The 21,150-nt window shown below is 37.5% G+C and overlaps 3 protein-coding genes across 4 annotated transcripts; all 3 read right to left on the bottom strand.

Annotated features, from left to right (window-relative positions):
- Positions 1-395: 395 nt before the first annotated feature.
- mtdha (metadherin a) lies at positions 396-9,517 on the bottom strand. Its single transcript, XM_028035578.1, has 12 exons — positions 9,023-9,517; positions 7,692-7,790; positions 7,437-7,551; positions 6,701-6,862; positions 6,457-6,528; positions 6,021-6,194; positions 5,052-5,120; positions 4,849-4,920; positions 4,594-4,724; positions 3,729-3,839; positions 3,531-3,630; positions 396-3,422 (listed from the first exon to the last, which is right to left on the bottom strand). The coding sequence occupies exons 1-12, from the start codon at positions 9,386-9,388 to the stop codon at positions 3,355-3,357; spliced, it is 1,539 nt and encodes a 512-aa protein (XP_027891379.1). The 5' UTR covers positions 9,389-9,517; the 3' UTR covers positions 396-3,354.
- Positions 9,518-10,090: 573 nt separating this feature from the next.
- On the bottom strand, positions 10,091-16,141 carry rrm2b (ribonucleotide reductase M2 b). 2 transcript variants are annotated; one of them, XM_028035580.1, is made up of 10 exons: positions 15,986-16,103; positions 15,820-15,878; positions 15,340-15,504; positions 14,539-14,655; positions 14,186-14,319; positions 12,701-12,795; positions 12,442-12,575; positions 11,324-11,428; positions 11,120-11,233; positions 10,091-10,896 (listed from the first exon to the last, which is right to left on the bottom strand). In XM_028035580.1, the coding sequence occupies exons 2-10, from the start codon at positions 15,835-15,837 to the stop codon at positions 10,744-10,746; spliced, it is 1,035 nt and encodes a 344-aa protein (XP_027891381.1). In that variant the 5' UTR covers positions 15,838-15,878; positions 15,986-16,103; the 3' UTR covers positions 10,091-10,743. The 2 variants fall into 2 exon arrangements, with proteins under 2 accessions (XP_027891381.1, XP_027891380.1); XM_028035579.1 differs by lacking the exon at positions 15,820-15,878 and having other exon boundaries at positions 15,986-16,141.
- Positions 16,142-16,258: 117 nt separating this feature from the next.
- On the bottom strand, positions 16,259-20,719 carry LOC114155615 (nuclear transport factor 2-like). The gene is made up of 5 exons (XM_028035582.1): positions 20,572-20,719; positions 19,125-19,245; positions 18,944-19,015; positions 18,672-18,770; positions 16,259-16,548 (listed from the first exon to the last, which is right to left on the bottom strand). Exons 2-5 carry the CDS (start codon positions 19,227-19,229, stop codon positions 16,432-16,434), a joined length of 393 nt encoding a protein of 130 aa, XP_027891383.1. The 5' UTR covers positions 19,230-19,245; positions 20,572-20,719; the 3' UTR covers positions 16,259-16,431.
- Positions 20,720-21,150: the final 431 nt, after the last annotated feature.

The raw sequence follows: 21,150 nt of genomic DNA, 5'->3' as shown, positions 1-21,150 counted from the left end.
GACTCATTTGCACATCAAAGACTCACATTGAGCTTCACACAGTTGATCATAACATACTGATAGAATGGAAACGTAGGTGAGATTCTCTTGTAGGCCACAAGAATCCATTCTCGTGTCAATCTTATCTAATATTTATATAATGTCTTCCTACCTTGACATGTATGCTGATGATACATACGTTTATACACATAACCACATTCCCTTAGCCACCAAATAAGCGTGACACTAATATATTTCTTGCTATTGATGTTCTTTTTGTATGCTTAGGTTTTAATATAAACCACTTTCAAATAGTCTTCTGAACAACTGAACCTGCCTTGCCATACCAGGGGTGCCAAGAAATGAGGAGGGTCCTGTATCACATGTCAAAATCAGGCACAATAAAATCCACAAAATGATATGAAGCATTTCCCATTTAATTCTTTCCAGAACATACATAGAAAGATCATTATGATGTCCTTAACAAAATCATCCGAGATTTTCTAGACACAACTGTATAAATACAAGAAATAATTTTACTCATTGGTAAAAAGGGAACAAAATGGGCACCTGAATCCACAGTGTAGCATCATTTCAAACCTACAAACATTAATCAACACCAGTCAATTAACATTTTAATATTTCAAGAGTAATTCAAGAGTCAAGAGAGAGAAAAAATGGATGCCCATAAAAAGTAGGAAGTTTGCAAGTTTTATTCTAACATAAAGCTGTTATGGTATTTATAACAAGATGTATTCTAGAACAAAATAGTTAAAGTAAAAAAAAACTGCTCTTTTGTCTCTTTTGTTTCCCACAAATACCATTACCAAAGTCATGCAAAGAAAAAAGATAAAAACTTGCAAAAGGATGGAAGCTAAAGGATTCCAAGAAACTTTCTATACGGCAGATTAAGGCAGTAGAAATTAATTTCTTTTAAATGTATACGCTCAAACAACTTGAATGAAGAGTTCAAACTGCTCCATGTCATATTTTTGCAAAGCTCTTTTTCATTCGTTTTTTTTTTTTAATAAAAAAAAAAATTCTCCTTCATTCTTTGGAAAAAAAAAGTTTCACATTTGGAAAAACCGTTTAAAAACAATTAATTCGCAATAAAAAAAGAAACTATTCAGGTTTCTGCACAGTGCAATCACAAACTAGAAAAAAGCCCTTACAATCTATACATATGGCGTGGCTTTTTCTAGGAAACAAATGGAAGAAATCCTTGTAAAAAGTCATTTAGAGAGCAGAAGAACGCATTTAAAAAAAAAGCATACAAGCTACTTAGAAAAGGACAGACTTAATCATAATGACAACTTTCATAAAAAATAGAAAGACAGCATTTACTGACGTTACCGTTTCATCGCCTTGACTCCATCAACCTCAAGCCTCAGTTACAGTGCCTCCTGGTGGCTTCTACAAGTCACTGCAATCTCAAGGAAATTTAATTTGTCGACATGCAGCAAATTTCAATTGAAATTTCAATATTTTGTAAATGCAGCTAAAGCCAAAGATAGTTATTGAACAAGTACTGCTAGGTGGAAATAACTCTGAACTTTCTGAAGTTCAGAAATTTCAGAAGTACTGATATATCAAGACCATATTCATCTGAAAATCCGCAAGATGGATGGTTTGAACATGAAGAATGTCGAGGAATGTCATAAAGGAATGGATGAAATCTACATTTATAGAAGATCATATATTGTAAGTGCTTTTTTTCTTTCACTAATTACCCTTACTGTCTAAAGTAGTCAGGTTGGAATGCTTTAACTTACAACATTTAGCTGCAATTAAACGGTGCGAGGAAAAATGTCACGCTTGATTTAGAGTAAGAGTGAAGCAGTCTATATCAAACATGGAAGCATGAAATATTAAAGAGTTCATCGAAATGTTCTGCCCTTTCTAGCAAAGCAAAAAAAAGCAAACCAAGATGGTGTAGAACATAGAATCAAGAAGTTTTCCCACAGGTATTCTCTAGTTCAAAGATGACCTAAAAATGTGTCTCCATTTCCAGTTTGACGCCTACATTCGGTCATTATGGGCGTAAATGTTAGGATAACGTTGGGATTTTATAGACGCAATAGAAACAGCACCATGTATCTATACAACAGGCAGCTTTGATTCAATTTAAAAACAAGACTTAGAAGCTTATGGTTGAATTTACCATAGGGTCAAAATTATACATACTTGCTCACATATATATTTTATACATGTCACCCCACCAATATTTGTTTAAAATCCCCTAGCAAGTTGCAGAGGAACCACAGCTTCTGGCATATTTCTGGCTGGATGTTAGACTGCTCATAAAAATAAAAATAAATGGATTAAGCTGTCTGCAACAAACTTCTGAAATTGGCCCCAATTTCAACCTCATTACAAATTGATGGACTATGCTGATCTGTTATCAGGAAACCAACAACATAAAAAGAAACCTGCCATTCCTCTTAGGAAGAGTGGTGATATATCCAGTCAGAATTATTAAGCGGGTTGACTGATACTAAAACATATTAAACATATAAACATATTAAAAAGGGGAGAACATAAATATTTGAGTTTGCTTGTATCATTTTGGAAAAATCCTCCTAAATTCAAACCTGTACACTAAACCTTGTGTACAGGCTGGACTTTGTAGACAAGAACAGTTCAAATCAATTATTAAAGGTACATGAATAGGTCATTTATGTCCATAATGAATGTATGTAAACTTCTGAATGGAACTGTAATATTACAATAAAATGGTGTTGAATATATCCTATTACTTTCTGTTTAAGAACTTAAGAATATTTTTTTAACTAACAAGAAAAATTTGTGCGAAACAGATAATCTATGAACATGTAACGAAACTCTTGAGTCCGTTAGCGAACATCTGGGCTCTGCTTTGTTAGATTCAACCAAAATCTAAACAGAGCCTTCTACCTTCAGCATAAAGCATTTCAGTAAATCACAAAGAGGGAGTGGAGGAGCAACAAAAACAAAGTGCATCATTTAGGGCGGCCAGCCTAACTCAGACTTTGCAAGACAAAAAAAAAAGAATTAAAACCCGCGTTTGTAGTTTTGGGTTAACAATTACACACACTCCTGCTGGACAAAAAAAAAGGATGGAAATATATTTGCAAAACTATTAACCATATAGCATTACTGAAATCCCACCTGAAACTCTGCCTCTGGTTGCAGTTTAGCAAATAGTGCAAAATTAGTTACAATTAACAGTCCATAGGACCACATTTCACTGCTATACAGCATGTTAGATCTGCTGCTCGCTGTCCTCTTGTCGCTATTAAAAGGTTACACATCTAAGACAGAAACTGTACCTGGTAATTATTGCATGAGACACTCTTAATCATTTGCATAACATTTGAATAGACTTGTGTTGTTCCTTCAAGTTTCCCTTCTGACCTTTTTCTTCTGGGAGGGCTTCTGAGGTTCGACGGTTTGCTCAGACTTCTCTGTCAGAAGGCAAAACAGCAGAGGTCAGTTTAGAGTAAATATTTTTAGCATGTATGGAGAAAAGAGAAAATTGTTACTACATTGTGATTAATGGAGCCTGAACTCACTCTGAGAGGATGATATGCTGGTATTCTGTGAATTTAGCGGCAGCGCAGGAAGCTGTGGGACTTTGGTTGCTGCGCTGAGTACAGAAGCTGCACTTGGAGTCTATAATCAAACAATTCCAAGAAAACAAGTACTTTTACAAATTAATCTGATTTAAATATTTTAATTTGAAAAAAAAGTATTTGTGTTGCATTTCCTACTTGAACATCAGCTGCAGGCTCCTCTTCTGCTTTCTTCTTCTTTTTCATCTTCTTCTTAGACTTGGCTGCTCCACCTGAGGGATCGTCAGTGTCCTTCTCATCTTCTGATACCTGCCATAAATTTATTTTTTTTTTTTAAGTCTTGAATTCTACATTAAAAAAATGATCAAAATAAGGGTTTTGACATGGAATCATGGATAAATACTAGGGGTAAGCTTTGATGAAGGAAAAAAGTGCAATAATTATATAAGCCACAATGTGAAATCCATGTCTATAATCCGTTGAACTGAGTTACTGAAATAAATTAACTTTTTAATGATATTCTAAGACGCAGCTGTTAAATATAATAGGCAAAAACAATTACCAAATGCCCCAAAAAGAATGCATTTAGCTTTTACCCCAATTTTCATCAAGTTATTTACTTCTCCTTTGCAGACCAAGAAAACACTCTTATTTAATTCTGAAATATTTTCATAAACAAAAGTGATTCATCTTATTTTTAGTCTCCATCAAACGGTCTGTTTCACACATGGCCAGTAGAGGGCGCTGTTTAACACAAAATGAAAAAGTTTAAAAATATTTTTAATTTTGAAGTAAATTTACAAACATCTCAACTGCAGCCTGGAACCTCAGAGCCCCTCATTTGCATGGATGATTTCTTTATTATTCTATGTTCGGCCATGCAAGAGTGTCTATTTAAAAGAACAGGAAACAAACAACGCATTCAGTACCAGTTCCTTTCTGCTGGTTAACCAAACTAGTACCTAAAAATGAACCCAAAACTGAGATATGCGCAGAGCTACAACTTGTGAGTGTTCATATATAGTATGAACAACAGCAACTGGAGTGTATTAAAGTATAAAACCTTGGTCTGATCCTTCTGCAGGGTTGCTGCTGCTGCTACTGCTGCCACCACAGATATAGGAGGCTCTTCGTAGTTTCCCCAGTGCTCTGCTGGGGCATTCCAATCAGAGGAGGAATCTGCTGCCATCCCCTCTGGAAAACATGTAGCAGAGAGCTGCAGGTTAGACATCAGAAAGAAGAACAAACAGATCCTTTATAAACAAGCTGCAGTCACTTATATGGCTGTGCCCTGTAGGAAGAAATAGTGGCTACTCACTGGCTCCTGACCACTGATCGTCAACAATGGTTTGGTTGGCCCACTGCATCTTAGCTGAATTTGATAATGGATCTAAGAGAGAAAGAGGTTTATTATTATTCATTTTGTAAGGCTATAAAATCTATTCTGGCTCATTATGAAACTTTGTTTTTTATTTCCTGGACAGAACAAGCAGGAAGTAGATGTGATCAGTTAGCACCAACCTGCAGAGTTCAGCTGCAGCACAGAAAAGGGCATCGTCTTCATCTTCAAGTCCATGCTGCTCCAGGCGGCTGTTGACAACACATGGAGACAGAGATATGGTTGGAATGCTACTATGATTTATATTTGTCAATAACAGAACAACAGTCTGCTAAGTTATCACTTGTATTTTTAACTGATTCTTAAAAAAAACAACCTCCTCCAAAGTTGATACGGATGCTATGCTTTGTCAATTATCACCATCCTATTAGAGTTAGAAGAGATTTAATAAGTCACAAAGCCACAATCTGAATGGTTAGTCAGCACCCCTTACTATGACACCCCTAAATAAAATCCAGTGCAATGAAATGCCTTCAGCGTTATAAGAAATCCCGTTTGCAGTTCGTGCTTTGGTAAGCTAAGACACAAACTGAATATTTTTTGCCTATATGCTGCGGTGGACAAACTATCACATCATGTTGAACACACCATCCACGGTGTAAAACGGTGGCGGCAGCATCATGCTGTGGATATGCTTTTCTTCGACAGGCAAGAAAAAAAACTGTAAACGGCTTCAAGACTTCGGACTGAGCGAGAGGTTCAACTTTCAGCAGGATGACGACTCTAAACATGGCAACCTGAGCTACAGGTTGCCAGCTACACAGTGCAGTCAAAGTCCAGACCTAAATCTTACTGACAATCGCACCAAAACTTGAACACGCTTGTTCAAAGATTAACTCAATCATTTAATCTGACTGATGCTGAGACATAAGAACGGGCAGTGTCTAAGCGGCTTTAAGAAAAAACACATGCCACACTTTTCAGTTTGTAAAAAAATATTGGAATCATGTGTGACTTTTCCTATTCCTGTTTATTCTGCATTTGTATTAATAAAGTACTTTTGAATTGAACTGAATTACGCACTATTTTGCTAATCCGTCTCATAAACTCTTGATTCCATATGTGAAAGTACACAGGAATAGCAGTGGTACCTTGAGACTCCTGAGCCCAGGGTCGGGGGTCAGACTGGGACCTGTACTGTGCAGATGGAGGTATGCAGCTCCACTTCTTTCTTTCCACAGAACCAGCTTGACCAGTGGCCTTCGATGGAACATCAGACCAGCCTTCACCATTGACTGTAGGCTCTGCTCTCCATGCAGAGGAAGCTACAAAAAGAAGTAGCAAAAAAGGGAAATGCATGACTTGCAATACTGCTGCTAGACATCCTGGGTGGCATTCAAAGCATCGTTATGTTAGATAAATATGCTGTTAAACTGGTGCTTCATGCTGTTTTAATTGTTGCAAAACTCAAAATGAAACAAAAGAATTTCAAGTTTAATGTTTATTTGTTTCCTCTTAAGTTTACCTCCCATGACATTAAGATGTAACAGGTCAAAACTTATTAAAAAGAGTACAGAACATACTTACAGTTCAATGTTTCAGCGTTGCCTTTCCCACTGGCTCCGTCTCCCTTTGTGTTCGGTCTCCAATGCTGGTTCTCTGCATCACATATAGAGCAAATAATGTGTCAATATCAACTTTGCGACATCATACTCAATATATAAAGCTTGTGTTAGCGAGTATAAACAACCACTTTAAACTTGGGTGTGGCATCAAATTCTCTTATTGAAACCAATGAGAACAATGAATTTAGTCTTCAGAGGATGATTACCGTTGTTTCCTCTCTTCTTTTTGTACGTTGCTGAGGCTGCAGGTGTTTCGACGTGGGCCTTGGAAGCTTTGTCGCCTCCCGGGCTCCCAGAATCCTCTGAACCTTTGTCCTTCCTTCGCTGTTGCCGCTTCTCTCGATTGCTGACTTTAGTCTCCCATGCACCTTGGAGGAATAAAGACGAAGCAACAAGGAATGATTAAGCAACTACAACCTTCTATAAGAATAAACTTTTTTTTAAGACTTTTACTAATTTGCACAAGTGCATTGTAGGAGTATTGGAGAGCCTCTGTGAACTTTAATTCACAAATGAATTTAGGGTCAGACTTTGATTTAAATCTTTCCATTTTTTCTGATTGCATGTTTAGAGTATTTGTCCTGTTAGTAGGGGAACCTCTGAGTAGTGCTATAATGTTATTCTTGCCTAGTCTGTCAGTTTAGTTGCTACATTGCATATTTAAAAGTTGGAATTTTGTTTCATAACCTAACATTCCTAACTTGTATTTTTTATGGGGGTTTTTTCACTAATGTTCCCAAACAAACCTCCGAGGTACTTTTAAGATTTTTTTTGTGTGTAAAAACCTATGAACAGCTTACAATGTTAGCCTATCATTTAAAATCTCAATAATATGCTTTGCAGTTCAAGTGTAGGTGGAATATCCCTGCATATTACAAGGGGCTAGCCTAGGCTAACAGTATAAATGGCTTGAAAGTGACAACCCCTCCAGTGGAGACGCACCATCATCGGGTTCTTTCACGTCACTCGTGGGCAACACCTGAACTGGTTTCACATCTGTCTTAGGTTTCTTCTTGGTTTTTTTCACCTGCACCGGGGGCGGCACCTCATGCACCTGCTGAGATTTTGAAAATCCAACAACAAAAAGCATTTGATTATTGTCTTCAGAAGCAATAATTAGACCATTACAAGACAAACCATCAAATAAAACTTGTAGCTTACTTGTTCAGTTTCGATTCCCCTTAATTTTGGTCTTACCTTAACAGCTTTAATCTGTGCAGCTGTTTTTGAAGCTGCCACAATCTCTTTAACTTCCTCTTGAGCAACGACCGGCGGCTGACCATTGGACTGAGTCTTCTGTAACACAAAGACATGAAACAAAACACAAGCTATTGTCAGTTTGCTTTGTAAATACCGTACATTTGCTAATCAAGCTACGTCATGCAAGATAACACTGTTAAAGCTGACAAAGTAAATAACACTGATGATCACTTCCTCAGTGCACTGACAACAAGCTAACACTGTGCTAAAGCAGCAGCAGAAACAGCTAAAAGTACAGATTTAAGAGAGTTTAACATGCACCAAATGTAATGGTTGAGACAGATTATATCCAAAATTGCAGATCTGCAGAGTTGTTCCCAGTCTACAATGATCATCAGCTATTAAAAGTTATACAAAGAAGGAACAGTATTAAACCAGCCATAGTATTGTGATGCACATGGAGAAACAAGGCTGGCACTATCCAACGGATGAAGTACCCAGTGCCTCACTCTTACTTATGGGACTGAATGACTGAAGGCCAGTCAGGGTCATCATCAACATCTGCTGGATACAGTTTTTGGTCAACTGTGATATATAAAGTAATTTGCATTAAAATCCTGCATGCCAACAACATATTTTGTGGATTTGGATTGACTTTGACTGTCTTTCATGCCCACCTGTTACAGATGGTGATCAATATCCTAACATTGGCATGATGGACAAATAAGGATTCACTGCAACTGATGACAAGTTTTCATTTACCTGTGCAAATGTCGTATTTCAGGACGATTTTACTTATTTGCATGGACTTAAAAAAAAACAATGAAGGATTCCTCAACTCTTTATTGAATCATTGAGGACTTTTTCCAAGAGTCTTTTTTATTAAGGAAAGGAATATGGTGCTATAGGAAGTATCACCCGAAGGAGGTTTTATTAATGGAGGCCATCACTACTGGGCGCTATAACCTAATCAGTGACGTGTCAGTTAGCAACACGTAGCTAGTTAGCATATCTCTCATTTTTTTCCAACAGAAATTGTATACATTACATATTAACTAAGTCATTGTAGGTAAAATTATTGCTTTCTTTAGTTTGTAATTCATCTATGGACACAAAGTGAGCGTCACGCTCATGCTTAGTTTATTATATGGAAGGCAGCTGAGGTAAACTAGCGTAAAATGGTAGCTGTTGTAAACAAATATAGCTATATTTACTTTTATTTATTTATTTTTCTCCACTAGAGAGAGCATCTTTAGTAAAACACAATGAGGAAAATCGCTTGTTTCATTCAGCCATTGAGATGAGACATCTCATTCCTACTTCCTGACCTTGTCGCCGGTTTTCTTTCTGTTTCTCTTTTTCGGCTCCTCTGGTTTGACACTTTTATTATTAGCGCTGGCCTTTCCCGTCTCCTCGCCACCTTGGTTGACCTGGGAAGCCCGCTTTTTGCCGACCCGTCGCCCGCCGCCGCCGCCGCAGAAAGCGGCCCAGGACGCCCCGAGCAGCAGCGGCAGCAGCAGACCGACCGCCGCCGTTGACAGGATGAGCCAGCTCGGGTACAGCTCGGGCTTCAGACCCAGATCCACTCCGAACTGGGCCCGAACCAAGCCTTGTCCCGAAGACACCAGCTCCCGTAAACGGCTAGAGAGCAGCTCGGCTTTTTCCAGCGCGAAACTCCGCAAGTCCCCAGCCATGTTTGACAAAAACAAAAAAAAAAATGCGAACAAACCGCACTAGCTGCTGGCTTTCATTTTACTCCACATCCGTGTGTGGGAGGAGTGGCTAATCTAATCTCGCTGCAAGAAATCAAAACTCCATTCACAGCACTTAGATACTGTCCACTGGGGTATTTTCCACTCCATTAACAAACACCCACTAATAATACAAACTCAGTTAAGTAGTAAAGTACTGATTTAAACCCATAGATTTCACAAATGTAAAATAAAAAGCAAAATCCAGAAGAAGAAAAAAAAAAAACAGCTAACATTCTGCTTTATTTGTATTTGTGTTGATGACATCACAAGATGATCAATAACTAAACTGGTCGGGGGCAATTAAACTCTTTATAACTCTAGTTATAATTAACTAAATTACCATAGTCAATTAATTTAAAAAAGCAGAACTTGTATAAATAATTTGTACTGATTTTACAAAAAAATTCTGGACATAAGCTTGACATGCCGTCTAGAAATCCAATTACTTGACTCATGTACAACAGAAATATTTATTACCAATCTTTCACTAAATGTTGGTGTAGGCTCTAGCAATAAGCACATAAGCTTATTTTTTCCAACACAACTTGATTTTTATTTGCAAACTATATTTCACTGAATATAAAAGCCTAAAACAAAACCAACCAAGCCACGATCCAGAACACCACACCACAGGAGGCATAGTCTTGTTTAAAAATCACCGTTTAATGTAAAATAAGGTGGAATATAATCATCTTTGGAGACTCGCGCATAATTTATGACCATAGAAATGCAAAGTACACTGTTAAAGTGAGTAAACCAAATGTAAACCAACAAAAATGCTTTCAGGATTTGGTTTGTTTTCCATACTGCCTTTACAAGTTGTTAATTGTGTGAATAAGTAATAGCAAACAGTAACTTCCCAACATAATGAAAACTGATTGAATCTAAAGGAAACATAACAAAACTTTGGCATGTTTTACCTAATGTCCATTTTGCCAAAGAAAATACAAATAGATCAAATATAACAAATAGTCACAAAAAAATAAAGTATGCCTTTTTTTAATTTCTAAGGCTATACATCTTACCATAAAATGTAAACCAGCTTCGTCTTAGTAAGTGTTAAAAAAAATTATACATAAAATCCCAGATAAACAACAAGAAAAGGCTTCACTTTTATTATACAAGCATTATGTCATATTATTATGTCATATGTTGTTTATCTGAGGTTGTATTTTTCCCAATTTAACACCTATTAAGAAGTTTTTGTTTCGTTTGGATAAAGAAAACTTAAAATGTAATTCAGGGAGTGATTGCTTTGTGAAAACCAGGACAGTAATGACAGTGTTCCCTTGGTTTCAGAAGTCTGCGTCCAGAGTGAATTCACAGTCCGTCATGCTTGACATCACTCCGAATCTCTGGTACTCTGCTACTCTTTTCTCAAAGAAGTTTGTTTTTCCCTCAAGAGAAATGGACTCCATGAAGTCAAAAGGATTTTCCACATTGTAAACCTTTTACAAAAAAAAAAAAAGAGGAAAAGAAACTCATTTTCTCACTGATTACACATTTTTCATTAACAAATAAAATACCCATATTATTTAATGGTTCACACAAGTATTTTCTTATATTTTCACTTCAGGAAAAGGACTATGACTTTTATTACACTTCTTACAGATCAAACTGACATTGTTTAGACTGACTTAAACATGTTTTATGATTACTTGGAAGAATTACCTTGGGCGATCCAAGATCAACGAGCAGCCGGTCGGCTACAAACTCGATATACTGCTTCATGAGGCAGCAGTTTATTCCAATCAGATCGACTGGTAAGGCCTCTGTCAAAAACTCCTATATCAAAACACAAAACATTTATGAAAATATTGCAAGAGGGCAGGATAAAGACACCAAAATCTTGCAACATAACATTATATTATCCACCTGCTCAATGCTCACAGCATTGCTAATAATATCTTTGACTCTGTCCTCTGAAGGTTTTTTCAGCAGGTAGCTGAACAGCAGGCAGGCAAAGTTACAATGCAGACCCTGGGAAAACAAAAAAAAACGTCTTTAAACACAAGCTAGGCTCAAAGTGCTGTACAACGCAAAATCAAGACATAAAAACAGAAATCTATTAAACAAAACAAAAAGTTAGTGAAAAGACATACTGATTAAATCTTTCACATATGTAGGTCCCAGGACTTTCATCCAATTATTTGGACACCTAGCGATGGCTGCGTTGCCGTAGCTGACTACGCAAGTTACAACCACACACACCAATTTAAACATTAGGTTTTCCCTCTGTTTGTGGAAGGCTTATGGAACGCCTGAATTTCTTGAACATCTTTGTTTGCCTCCAGGTCTAAGACCATTTTCTCTTACCGCCCAATTATTTAATTTTCTGAAACAAAAGTTATGTGGCATGCTACAAATGCCTAAACATTTACAATGCAGTTTAAAAAGCCTCCACAGACAAAATCTTATTGTATAGAGGAATTTATTTTCAAATGCAAATCGAACTCTCCACCCATTTTCTTATTCTGGAAAATGAGGTTTCTGCGTAGCAAGGGATTACCAGGGAAGAAAAGAGATTTTTCCACATTTCAAGCAACAATTAAGTAAATAATGTGAAAAATGTGTCTTATTTTATTTTTTTAGAACATTGAGTAGATACAGTCCCTACCAGAAATCTGCATCTGATTTAAAACTAACAATTATATAATTTCCTATGCTACATTGCAACAATTTTCCAGGTGAAATCACAAATAAATATACTGTATATATATATATATATATATTTTTTTTTTCCCCCTCCTCTTTAGGGGGTCTTTTTGTGGGCTCTAGTGTCCCTTATATGAAAGTAGGCAGACAGGAAAGGGGAAGGAGAGGGGGGAAGACATGCAGCAAGTATCGCCGGGTCCGGGAATCGAATCCACGACGGCCGCGTCGAGGACTCAAGGCCTCCAAACATGAGTCGCACTAACCCCTACGCCACCACAGCACGCCCACAAATAAATATTTTAAAAGTTTGCCCAACATAAATTTTGTGACCACCTCACCTCATCCCTGCTAATGAGTTCGTTGGAGTAGGTAAGACCTGGCATGAGGCCTCTCTTCTTCAGCCAGTAGATAGCAGCGAATGAGCCTGAGAAGAAAATCCCCTCCACTGCTGCAAAAGCCACAAGACGCTCCCCTGTGAACACAGAAAAGAAAACTCCTATTGAATTACCATAAACAAGAAGTTCCTCTAGTCTGAGTTTTGTGTTCCATATAGAGTTTAGTCAACAGTAATCTTTTATTGGAAGTGTCATGGTTTACCAAAGGTGGATTTGTTGTCATTTATCCATTGGAGGGCCCAATCCGCTTTTCTTTGCACGCACGGCATGGTCTGAATAGCGTTAAACAAATGGTCCCTAAAACACACAAAGCATCAAATTAAACAGTGACGGTGACTTTTTCTACCCTCATGCTTATGCTATTTTCTGTACAGGTCAACTGAAAAAACAATCAAATCTGTTAAAAATAAACTTGCAACAATGAAATACAGTACAATCTAGCTGCAAAACAGCAAATTGAAAGAGTGCACTGAAACTTTAAAGCATTTAGTTTCTTTGGCAGGAGTAGATCAGCGTGTCACATTTTGCCAACTCTGACTTGTCCAAATCTCTTAGACTGAAAGGATGTCTCTTGTCCATGTCCCTCTTCAAGAAACCCAACAGATTCTCTGACAGATCCAGTTCTGTACTTTGGCTAGGCCATTCCAAAGCCTCAATAATATGTTCATAAAGTCATTCTTTTGCAGATTTGGGCATGTACTTGTACTTGTTAGTGTTTGCAGCAACTGCTGGTTGACAATGATACACACTGCTGTATTCTTCCCATCATGATTTATATTTGATGTCTTTTTTGGTATGTTTTATTGTTTTTATTTTGAAACTTTGATACTTTGTCTTTCAGTTTTTATACTTGCTGAAACATCAATTACCCATTTGGGACACAAATAAATCTGAATTTGAATCTACTTGGATTCACTGTGATGCTAAAAAAAATAAAACCACTCGGCTTCCAAGCAGACAGGTGAGGATTTTGGGTGAAAACTGACAACAGACCACAAAGAATGATGTTGCCATCATGTGTGGTGTTATTCTGACAATACACAATTGTTGTTTTTAGTGTCAAATATTACTTTTTTATTGTGGCCTAAAAAAATAAGCTTGCTTTGTTTGTGTTTTATATTTGAATTATACTATTTAAGTCTGACAATGAAGCTGGAAAAAGTTTTTTAATTATCCATCATGAACTCACTCTTTTCATCACTAAAAATGGTTGTCAGTGTGTATACTTTTGAGATTCACTCTACGAACTGGTATATTTACTGATATTTAAATGCAAGTCAGTAATGAAATGTTAATATGAAATTGCTTCTTTAAACAATGTGTGTGAGAGAATACGCTTATTTTGTCTTTGTCATGCTAGAAAATATATAGGATGCAAGGAACAAATTGCTAAATATATATATATGCAGAATGAAATCATTGCAACAGGAGGAAGATTTGTTGTCGTTTCTTATCGTTTTCTCTTTTTAATAAAAAGAAGTTGAGCTTAGGACCTGTGGGTACATTAAAGCTGCTGCGTCTGGGGATGCAGCTGAGAGTGAAGATTACAAATCTGATTAACAGGTGCATGTTCAAGAAATATGTGTTAGGAGTAATTTAAAACAATCTAAAGTCAAAAATAGAAAAACACACGTCCAAAATTTCCAGGATACAGAACGTGAGACAGAATCACAGATAGGTTGCTGACCTCTCTTTCAGATCCCTGATGTAAGTGTTGATGAGCATGCTGTACATCTCTGAGTGAACTGTCTCTATGAGGATCTGGAAACTGTAGAAGGAGCGTGCTTCAGGGAGCTGCACTTCCTGGCTGAACCTCTGCACCTGTTGAGACCCCAAAAATACCGTTAAACCACCGGGAAAACAATCAATGTGCCGCTCACATTCACACACAAAACAATCACTTACTATAAAATACAAAATGGCTTTGAAAACTGCCACCATTGGCTTGCTTACACAGTAAATCGAGTAGGTTAAATACATGGTAGGTTACATCTATAAAATAAATAGCATTTATTACAGCTAAGGAACACCCCTTCTCACCAGGTTCTCGTTGACAATCCCATCACTGGCGGCAAAAAAAGCTAAAACATGCGAGATAAAATGTTTTTCTTCAGGCTTCAAGCGGTCCCAGTGCACCAAGTCTTTGGAGAGATCAACCTGAAAAACATCAAAATCTAGTTCAGAGTCAGATTTGGTAAAGATTTCAGGTTTCTTCCCAAAGTAGGAGAACTCACAGGTGACCTCAGCATGCTATTTGTAGCACCATGCCTAAGAGATAATTTTTCTCAGCAGGTACAGATAATCTGGTACAAGTTTATAGGAAGATGAATGGAGCTAACTACAGAGGATTCCAGGAAGAAAATCCTGGAATCCTCAACATGGAGCAGAGGTCAACCTTCTAGCAAAACAAAGTTGACCTCATCATTCCATTATAGCCAGAATTACAATGGAATGATGTGATCAAAGCATATTGATGTGTCAGAATGACCCAGACAAAGTCCAGGTCAAAATCCAATTAAGAATCCAATTGATAATCACAGATGCTCAGCACCTAACCTGACCTGAGGAACTTTGAGTAATTAGCAAAGAATAGTTTTACTTTATGATTATACACTACTTTGTTTAGTCGACCCAATAAATTTGTGGTTGTGACATATCACAAAGTAAAAAAGGTCAAGTGGTATAAATACTTTAGTCAGTGTTTATTTAAGGACAAATATTTCAAAGCTGCTGTTAGGTACCAAAAAGTATATTCTTTTAGTCATTAAGTTATTATATATTCACATATATACACTAATTTAAATAAATTTAAATTAGTTAAGATATTTAATTAGTAATTACCTCCTCCACCGTCCAGAAAGACGCCTGAGCTTGCTTGTACATCTTCCAGATATCCGGATATTGGATGGGAAAGATGACAAACCGTCTGGGGTTCTCCCGGAGAAGAGGTTCGTCCTCGGCTTCCGTACCACTTTGATGACCCTCATATTTTTCCTCGAAACCGTTCTGCAAAGTACAAATTATGACTTCATTGTTTGTCTGCTTCGATTTGAGCTCCTTGTACACTAACTTTATGTTTTCCTTTTAATTACAAAAGCTACCTCTTATGCGCCTGCGCACTGACTCAAAACAAAGGACCCGACATTGAAGTCAGTCTATTAATGTTTATAAAATACTAACTTAATCACATTTATTTTCACTGGATGGTAGCTATAATTTAGATTCAATAATTATTATTATTATTTTTAATTTTGACAACCCAAAAACTGTCAACCGACGGCGACCAAGAGCTGACAAAAATCCTTGTTTTTACACTCCTACCTGACAAAAATCCAACATCTTCGACGAGTTTCAACGATAACTCTACCTTAGGAGGCCTCCAGTTAGAGGTAATGTCAGCGTTAAACCAAAACCAATGATTACACAAACGTCTTCTTATTTTACAAACTGCTCACATAACTTAGCAACGATCAGGTTGTCGACTTACATTTATGTGTCCAGTTTCCTGTGAGGACTTCTTCACCTTGGGCGTCATTTTCGACGAATAAACTGCGTTTTGTTGCTATCTGGAGCTCGGAGCCATAACCCTTTAATGTGCCACACGGAGCACCGCAGCGCCTCTAGCGGCAAGATACTTGACATGTGACGTAACGAAACCACATCCACATACTGGAACATATTATAAAACTTTATAGCAGACAATACATTTATATTTATAATATAATGAAATAATAATAATAAAAAAAACATTTTAGTTTAGAATACTAAATTCTTTAATTTGAAAGGAATGTTATTTTGCATAGCAACAACATAGCAAGTACAGCATTTATGTTTAATTGATTGAACTGTCAGCATTCAACCATACAGTCCTGTCATATAGCAGAACAACAACAAAGTCAGTTCAGAACAGGTTGTATAAAAAAATCCAGATCACTACACTGGTATGTTGTGCACCCCCAGACGAAACACATCATTTGTGCAAACCCATCCGCCATTTTGGGATTTCAGCATGAACACCTGATGAAAGGCCATTGGTGGATCATCATCCGCCTGTTGAAAGAAAAAAAAACTAAATATATTTTCATTTAAATACTGCCGCAAGTAATCTCCAGCAAGCACAGTTGCAAAAGTTTTAAAGTTAGGTTACATTTCTAGTAACGACCACATCACTGGAAAAGATATATATATATATATACACTGCTCAAAAAAATAAAGGGAACACTCAAATAACACATCCTAGATCTGAATGAAAGAAATATTCTCATTGAATACTTTGTTCTGTACAAAGTTGAATGTGCGGACAACAAAATCACACAAAAATCATCAATGGAAATCAAATTTATTAACCAATGGAGGCCTGGATGTGGAGTCACACACAAAATTAAAGTGAAATAATACTACACGCTGATCCAACTTTAATGTAATGTCCTTAAAACAAGTCAAAATGAGGCTCAGTATTGTGTGTGGCCTCCACGTGCCTGTATGACCTCCCTACAACGCCTGGGCATGCTCCTGATGAGGTGGCGGATGGTCTCCTGAGGGATCTCCTCCCAGACCTGGACTAAAGCATCCGCCAACTCCTGGACAGTCTGTGGTGCAACGTGACGTTGGTGGATGGAGCGAGACATGATGTCCCAGATGTGCTCAATCGGATGCAGGTCTGGGGAACGGGCTGGCCAGTCCATAGCTTCAATGCCTTCATCTCGCAGAAACTGCTGACACACTCCAGCCACATGAGGTCTAGCATTGTCCTGCATTAGGAGGAACCCAGGGCCAACCGCACCAGCATATGGTCTCACAAGGGGTCTGAGGATCTCATCTCGGTACCTAATGGCAGTCAGGCTACCTCTGGTGAGCACATGGAGGGCTGTGTGGCCCTCCAAAGAAATGCCACCCCACACCATTACTGACCCACTGCCAAACCGGTCATGCTGAAGGATGTTGCAGGCAGCAGACCGCTCTCCACGGCGTCTCCAGACTCTGTCACGTCTGTCACATGTGCTCACTGTGAACCTGCTTTCATCTGTGAAGAGCACAAGGCGCCAGTGGTGAATTTGCCAATCCTGGTGTTCTCTGGCAAATGCCAAGCGTCCTGCACGGTGTTGGGCTGTGAGCACAACCCCCATCTGTGGACGTCGGGCCCTCATACCATCCTCATGGAGTCGGTTTCTAACCGTTTGTGCAGACACATGCACATTTGTGGCCTGCTGGAGGTCATTTTGCAGGGCTCTGGCAGTGCTCCTGCTGTTCCTTCTTGCACAAAGGCGTAGGTAGTGGTCCTGCTGCTGGGTTGTTGCCCTCCTACGGCCTCCTCCACGTCTCCTGGTGTACTGGCCTGTCTCCTGGTAGCGCCTCCAGCCTCTGGACACTACGCTGACAGACACAGCAAACCTTCTTGCCACAGCTCGCATTGATGTGCCATCCTGGATGAGCTGCACTACCTGAGCCACTTGTGTGGGTTGTGGAGTCCGTCTCATGCTACCACGAGTGTGAAAGCACCACCAACATTCAAAACTGACCAAAACATCAGCCAGACAGCATAGGTACTGAGAAGTGGTCTGTGGTCCCAACTGCAGAACCACTCCTTTATTGAGTGTGTCTTGCTAATAGCCAATAATTTCCACCTGTTGTCTATTCCATTTGCACAACAGCAGGTGAAACTGATTGTCAATCGGTGTTGCTTCCTAAGTGGACAGTTTGATTTCACAGAAGTTTGATTTACTTGGAGTTATATTGTGTTGTTTAAGTGTTCCCTTTATTTTTTTGAGCAGTGTATATATATATATATATATATATATATATATATATATATATATATATATATATATATATATATATAAATAAATAAATAAAAGAATGCTCCAACAATGTCTCCTACATTTAGATAGCACCACTTATAACCAAGGCATAAAGCTACTGCCAGTGAAAATCCTACCCAGTTTACAAATATAATTTTTTCAAAAGTAAAATGGGAGCAAAATGGCACAAAGACACTTGAGATTTAAAGATACTTTAAATTTTAAATATTACTTGAATCCAAAAGAGTCAGTTAGCCGCACGTTATGTACACGTGTTATGCACGTGTACTTAACATGTCAGAGTATGTTTATAGGCAAAACTTTAAGTGATGGTGGCACCACCTGAAAACGATAAGCTATTATTGACTGGTTTACCTTTAACTGTCCAAAGACCATGATGAGGATACAACTGTCGATAGTTGGTTGGGAGTCTTGCTCTGTAATGACGTGCTTGATCTGCTTGAAAGGCAAGTTCTGAGAATAAAACATAAAATTATTAAATAAATTAGCAATAGAGACTCAAAAACAGGAATCGTTTGTTAATAAATAGGGAGAGTTGCTGGTTCTTAGTAGGTGCATTCAATAATTGAGACTGGATGCAGCCATTTTTCTGATTCATATCAACACTGTTATCACAATGTGCTTACCACGAGCTTGCTAGCTATTGCTTCTCTTCCCTGAAACGGTGAGCCCTCCCATGTGAGGCAGGCGCTGGGTGACTGAGGGGGAGAAAACGGAGGATTGTTATTTACGCTGAGTGGGATTAAAGCAAAATGGGATAATATGTAGATATAACCGATAAGAATGATGCCACAATGCAGAACTTACATAGAGATTAGCAAGTGCCATCCTGTTGGTATTGTCAAACTGGTTGTAATATTCCTGAACAAAGCTCTCTCCAATCTTTTGCCATATTTCTTTATTGCCTGCCATGTGTGTGACTTTGGATCTGTGAAGATTGAGCAAGTACAAAACATAGGTGTTATTACAACAGGCGATTAACTTCTGTTAATAAACGCATGCATGGAGAATACCTATGGTCTACACCAGAACTGGGCTCAAAACTATTAATTATTTATGTAATAACAAATAATCTAATCATTTTATATGAAATATATGCAAAACTGACAGGAAGAAATCTAGTTTGAACAAAAATTGTCATTTAAGAACTGTAGTACATAAATCTTAACACTGACGTTTAATTTCATGATCCCTGTCAATAGCCACAACATCTTAATTATTGTGCACTTAATAGATAATAGAATAAACTGGAAATATCTTATTATACTTATAACTGAAGTTTTATGATACACTTCAGTATTTAATAAATTAAAACACACTGGACCACAAATCACAATACATTTTTTATTTAAATTGCTTTGCGTTAATTACCACATAAAATAAACACAGGCTTATGCTAGTTACATCACAAAATGTGATCAAATGTAAATTTATGGAACTAGAATAACTAGAATTTTGAACTTGAAATTCTACGGTCCATTAAAAACACAACTATATTATTTTCTTTGACTTTGAGATTTTTGTAGAATATTGCCTCCCTTAAAATGGTATTTAGATCAATGCAAGCAGATCTGCATGTCATGTTAATTTAACCTACTCAGTTGCATATTTCTTTTAAACTGAGTGCCATTTTAATAACTACAGAGCATTATTTTATGTTGTAAATCTTTCCTTTTTTTTTTGCTTAGTTTTCAGATTTGCCTTTCACTTGATGCTGGTACACCTTAATTTTCCCACTGTGGGAATAGAAATAAAATACATTTCTATTCCAACCTATTACAATTATTTAGTGCTCTGTTTAAAAAGATCATTTTAGACTTACCATAACCAAAAGATCACGTGTAAAATTTCCATTTATAAGATGCTTCGCGTGTTATTGCGGTGGATTTTAAAAAATGTCAGTAAATCCGTTAACATATGACGCTCAATAAACCACAGCTCACTCGTAGCCCTTCCTGCAAAAGCGTAATTACAACTAATAATTAATATGGAACAGTCAAAATATTTTATTACTGAAAGATTAAAGCATTTGACGCTTAATAAGTTTAGTCATGTTAGGCGAAGTTAAACAACATTTGCTAGCAGAGCACGAGCAACGGCCAGTTTTTTTTTTTTTCTTCGAAAGGTTTATCCTCAAGTTTTCCTAGTGATCATTCATTTAGCTCTTCCCGGCAAAAAGTGTGGATACTGCTGCGTTTTAATAAACACCTGGCACAAAGCACACGGTATCGTGTTTTTTTTTGGTTGGACTTACTTTGCTCGACAAAACCAACGTGATAAAGTTGACTGAAGTCGACGTTGCGTGTTCCCGCTTCCTGGGAGTCGTAACTAACTCGTGACGTCATTGCACGTTGACCAATCAGGGCTCTGGAAGGAACTTTCTCATGGTTCGTGTGGGTCCGCTCCTTTTATGTCAACAGCGCATACGACGGCTGCAATTGATGACTCGAGGGCGGAGCGGAAATTTCCTTCTCATATTCCAAAGTAGTTAAAACCAGTCATGACTACTTATTTTCTAGTTGTAAATATCGGCAATCCAGAAATATTAAAAGATTTTAGTGATTTACAATCTTACTATCACTAGACCCAAATTTAAGTTTGGATATGGTCATGGATATTGCTGAGTTTTAATATTATCTTTATTTATTTTTTTTGACTAATTTCCCATTTTAAAATTAAGATGGTACTTCCAGTATACATATGACATATTGCTGAAGAAAAATATACATTCACGAGTTATTAAAATTAGATGATGATTAGAAAGTAGGGACATGAATGTAACTCTTGCACCTTATGATTGATGGGAGAGATGGTTTAACTTCCTCCTCTTCTG

The sequence above is a fragment of the Xiphophorus couchianus genome, chromosome 13 (assembly GCF_001444195.1).
Source record: "Xiphophorus couchianus chromosome 13, X_couchianus-1.0, whole genome shotgun sequence".
Lineage (NCBI taxonomy): Eukaryota > Metazoa > Chordata > Actinopteri > Cyprinodontiformes > Poeciliidae > Xiphophorus > Xiphophorus couchianus.
This window is presented reverse-complemented; position numbering and strand designations above follow the sequence as displayed.

Excerpts from the sequence above, each read along its gene's own strand:
- mtdha (XM_028035578.1), bottom strand. The coding sequence starts at position 9,388 with ATGGCTGGGGACTTGCGGAGTTTCGCGCTGGAAAAAGCCGAGCTGCTC. Across the intron at positions 7,552-7,691 it reads CACAGATTAAAGCTGTTAAG|CAGGTGCATGAGGTGCCGCC; the intron begins GTAAGACCAAAA and ends TCAAAATCTCAG. Across the intron at positions 5,121-6,020 it reads CTGGGCTCAGGAGTCTCAAG|CCGCCTGGAGCAGCATGGAC; the intron begins GTACCACTGCTA and ends TGTTGTCAACAG.
- rrm2b (XM_028035579.1), bottom strand. The coding sequence starts at position 16,033 with ATGACGCCCAAGGTGAAGAAGTCCTCACAGGAAACTGGACACATAAAT. Across the intron at positions 11,429-12,441 it reads AACTCATTAGCAGGGATGAG|GGTCTGCATTGTAACTTTGC; the intron begins GTGAGGTGGTCA and ends TTGTTTTCCCAG. Across the intron at positions 10,897-11,119 it reads TTGATCTTGGATCGCCCAAG|GTTTACAATGTGGAAAATCC; the intron begins GTAATTCTTCCA and ends TTTTTGTAAAAG.
- LOC114155615 (XM_028035582.1), bottom strand. The coding sequence starts at position 19,229 with ATGGCAGGCAATAAAGAAATATGGCAAAAGATTGGAGAGAGCTTTGTT. Across the intron at positions 18,771-18,943 it reads CAATAGCTAGCAAGCTCGTG|AACTTGCCTTTCAAGCAGAT; the intron begins GTAAGCACATTG and ends TTTTATTCTCAG. Across the intron at positions 16,549-18,671 it reads TGGTCTTTGGACAGTTAAAG|GCGGATGATGATCCACCAAT; the intron begins GTAAACCAGTCA and ends TTCTTTCAACAG.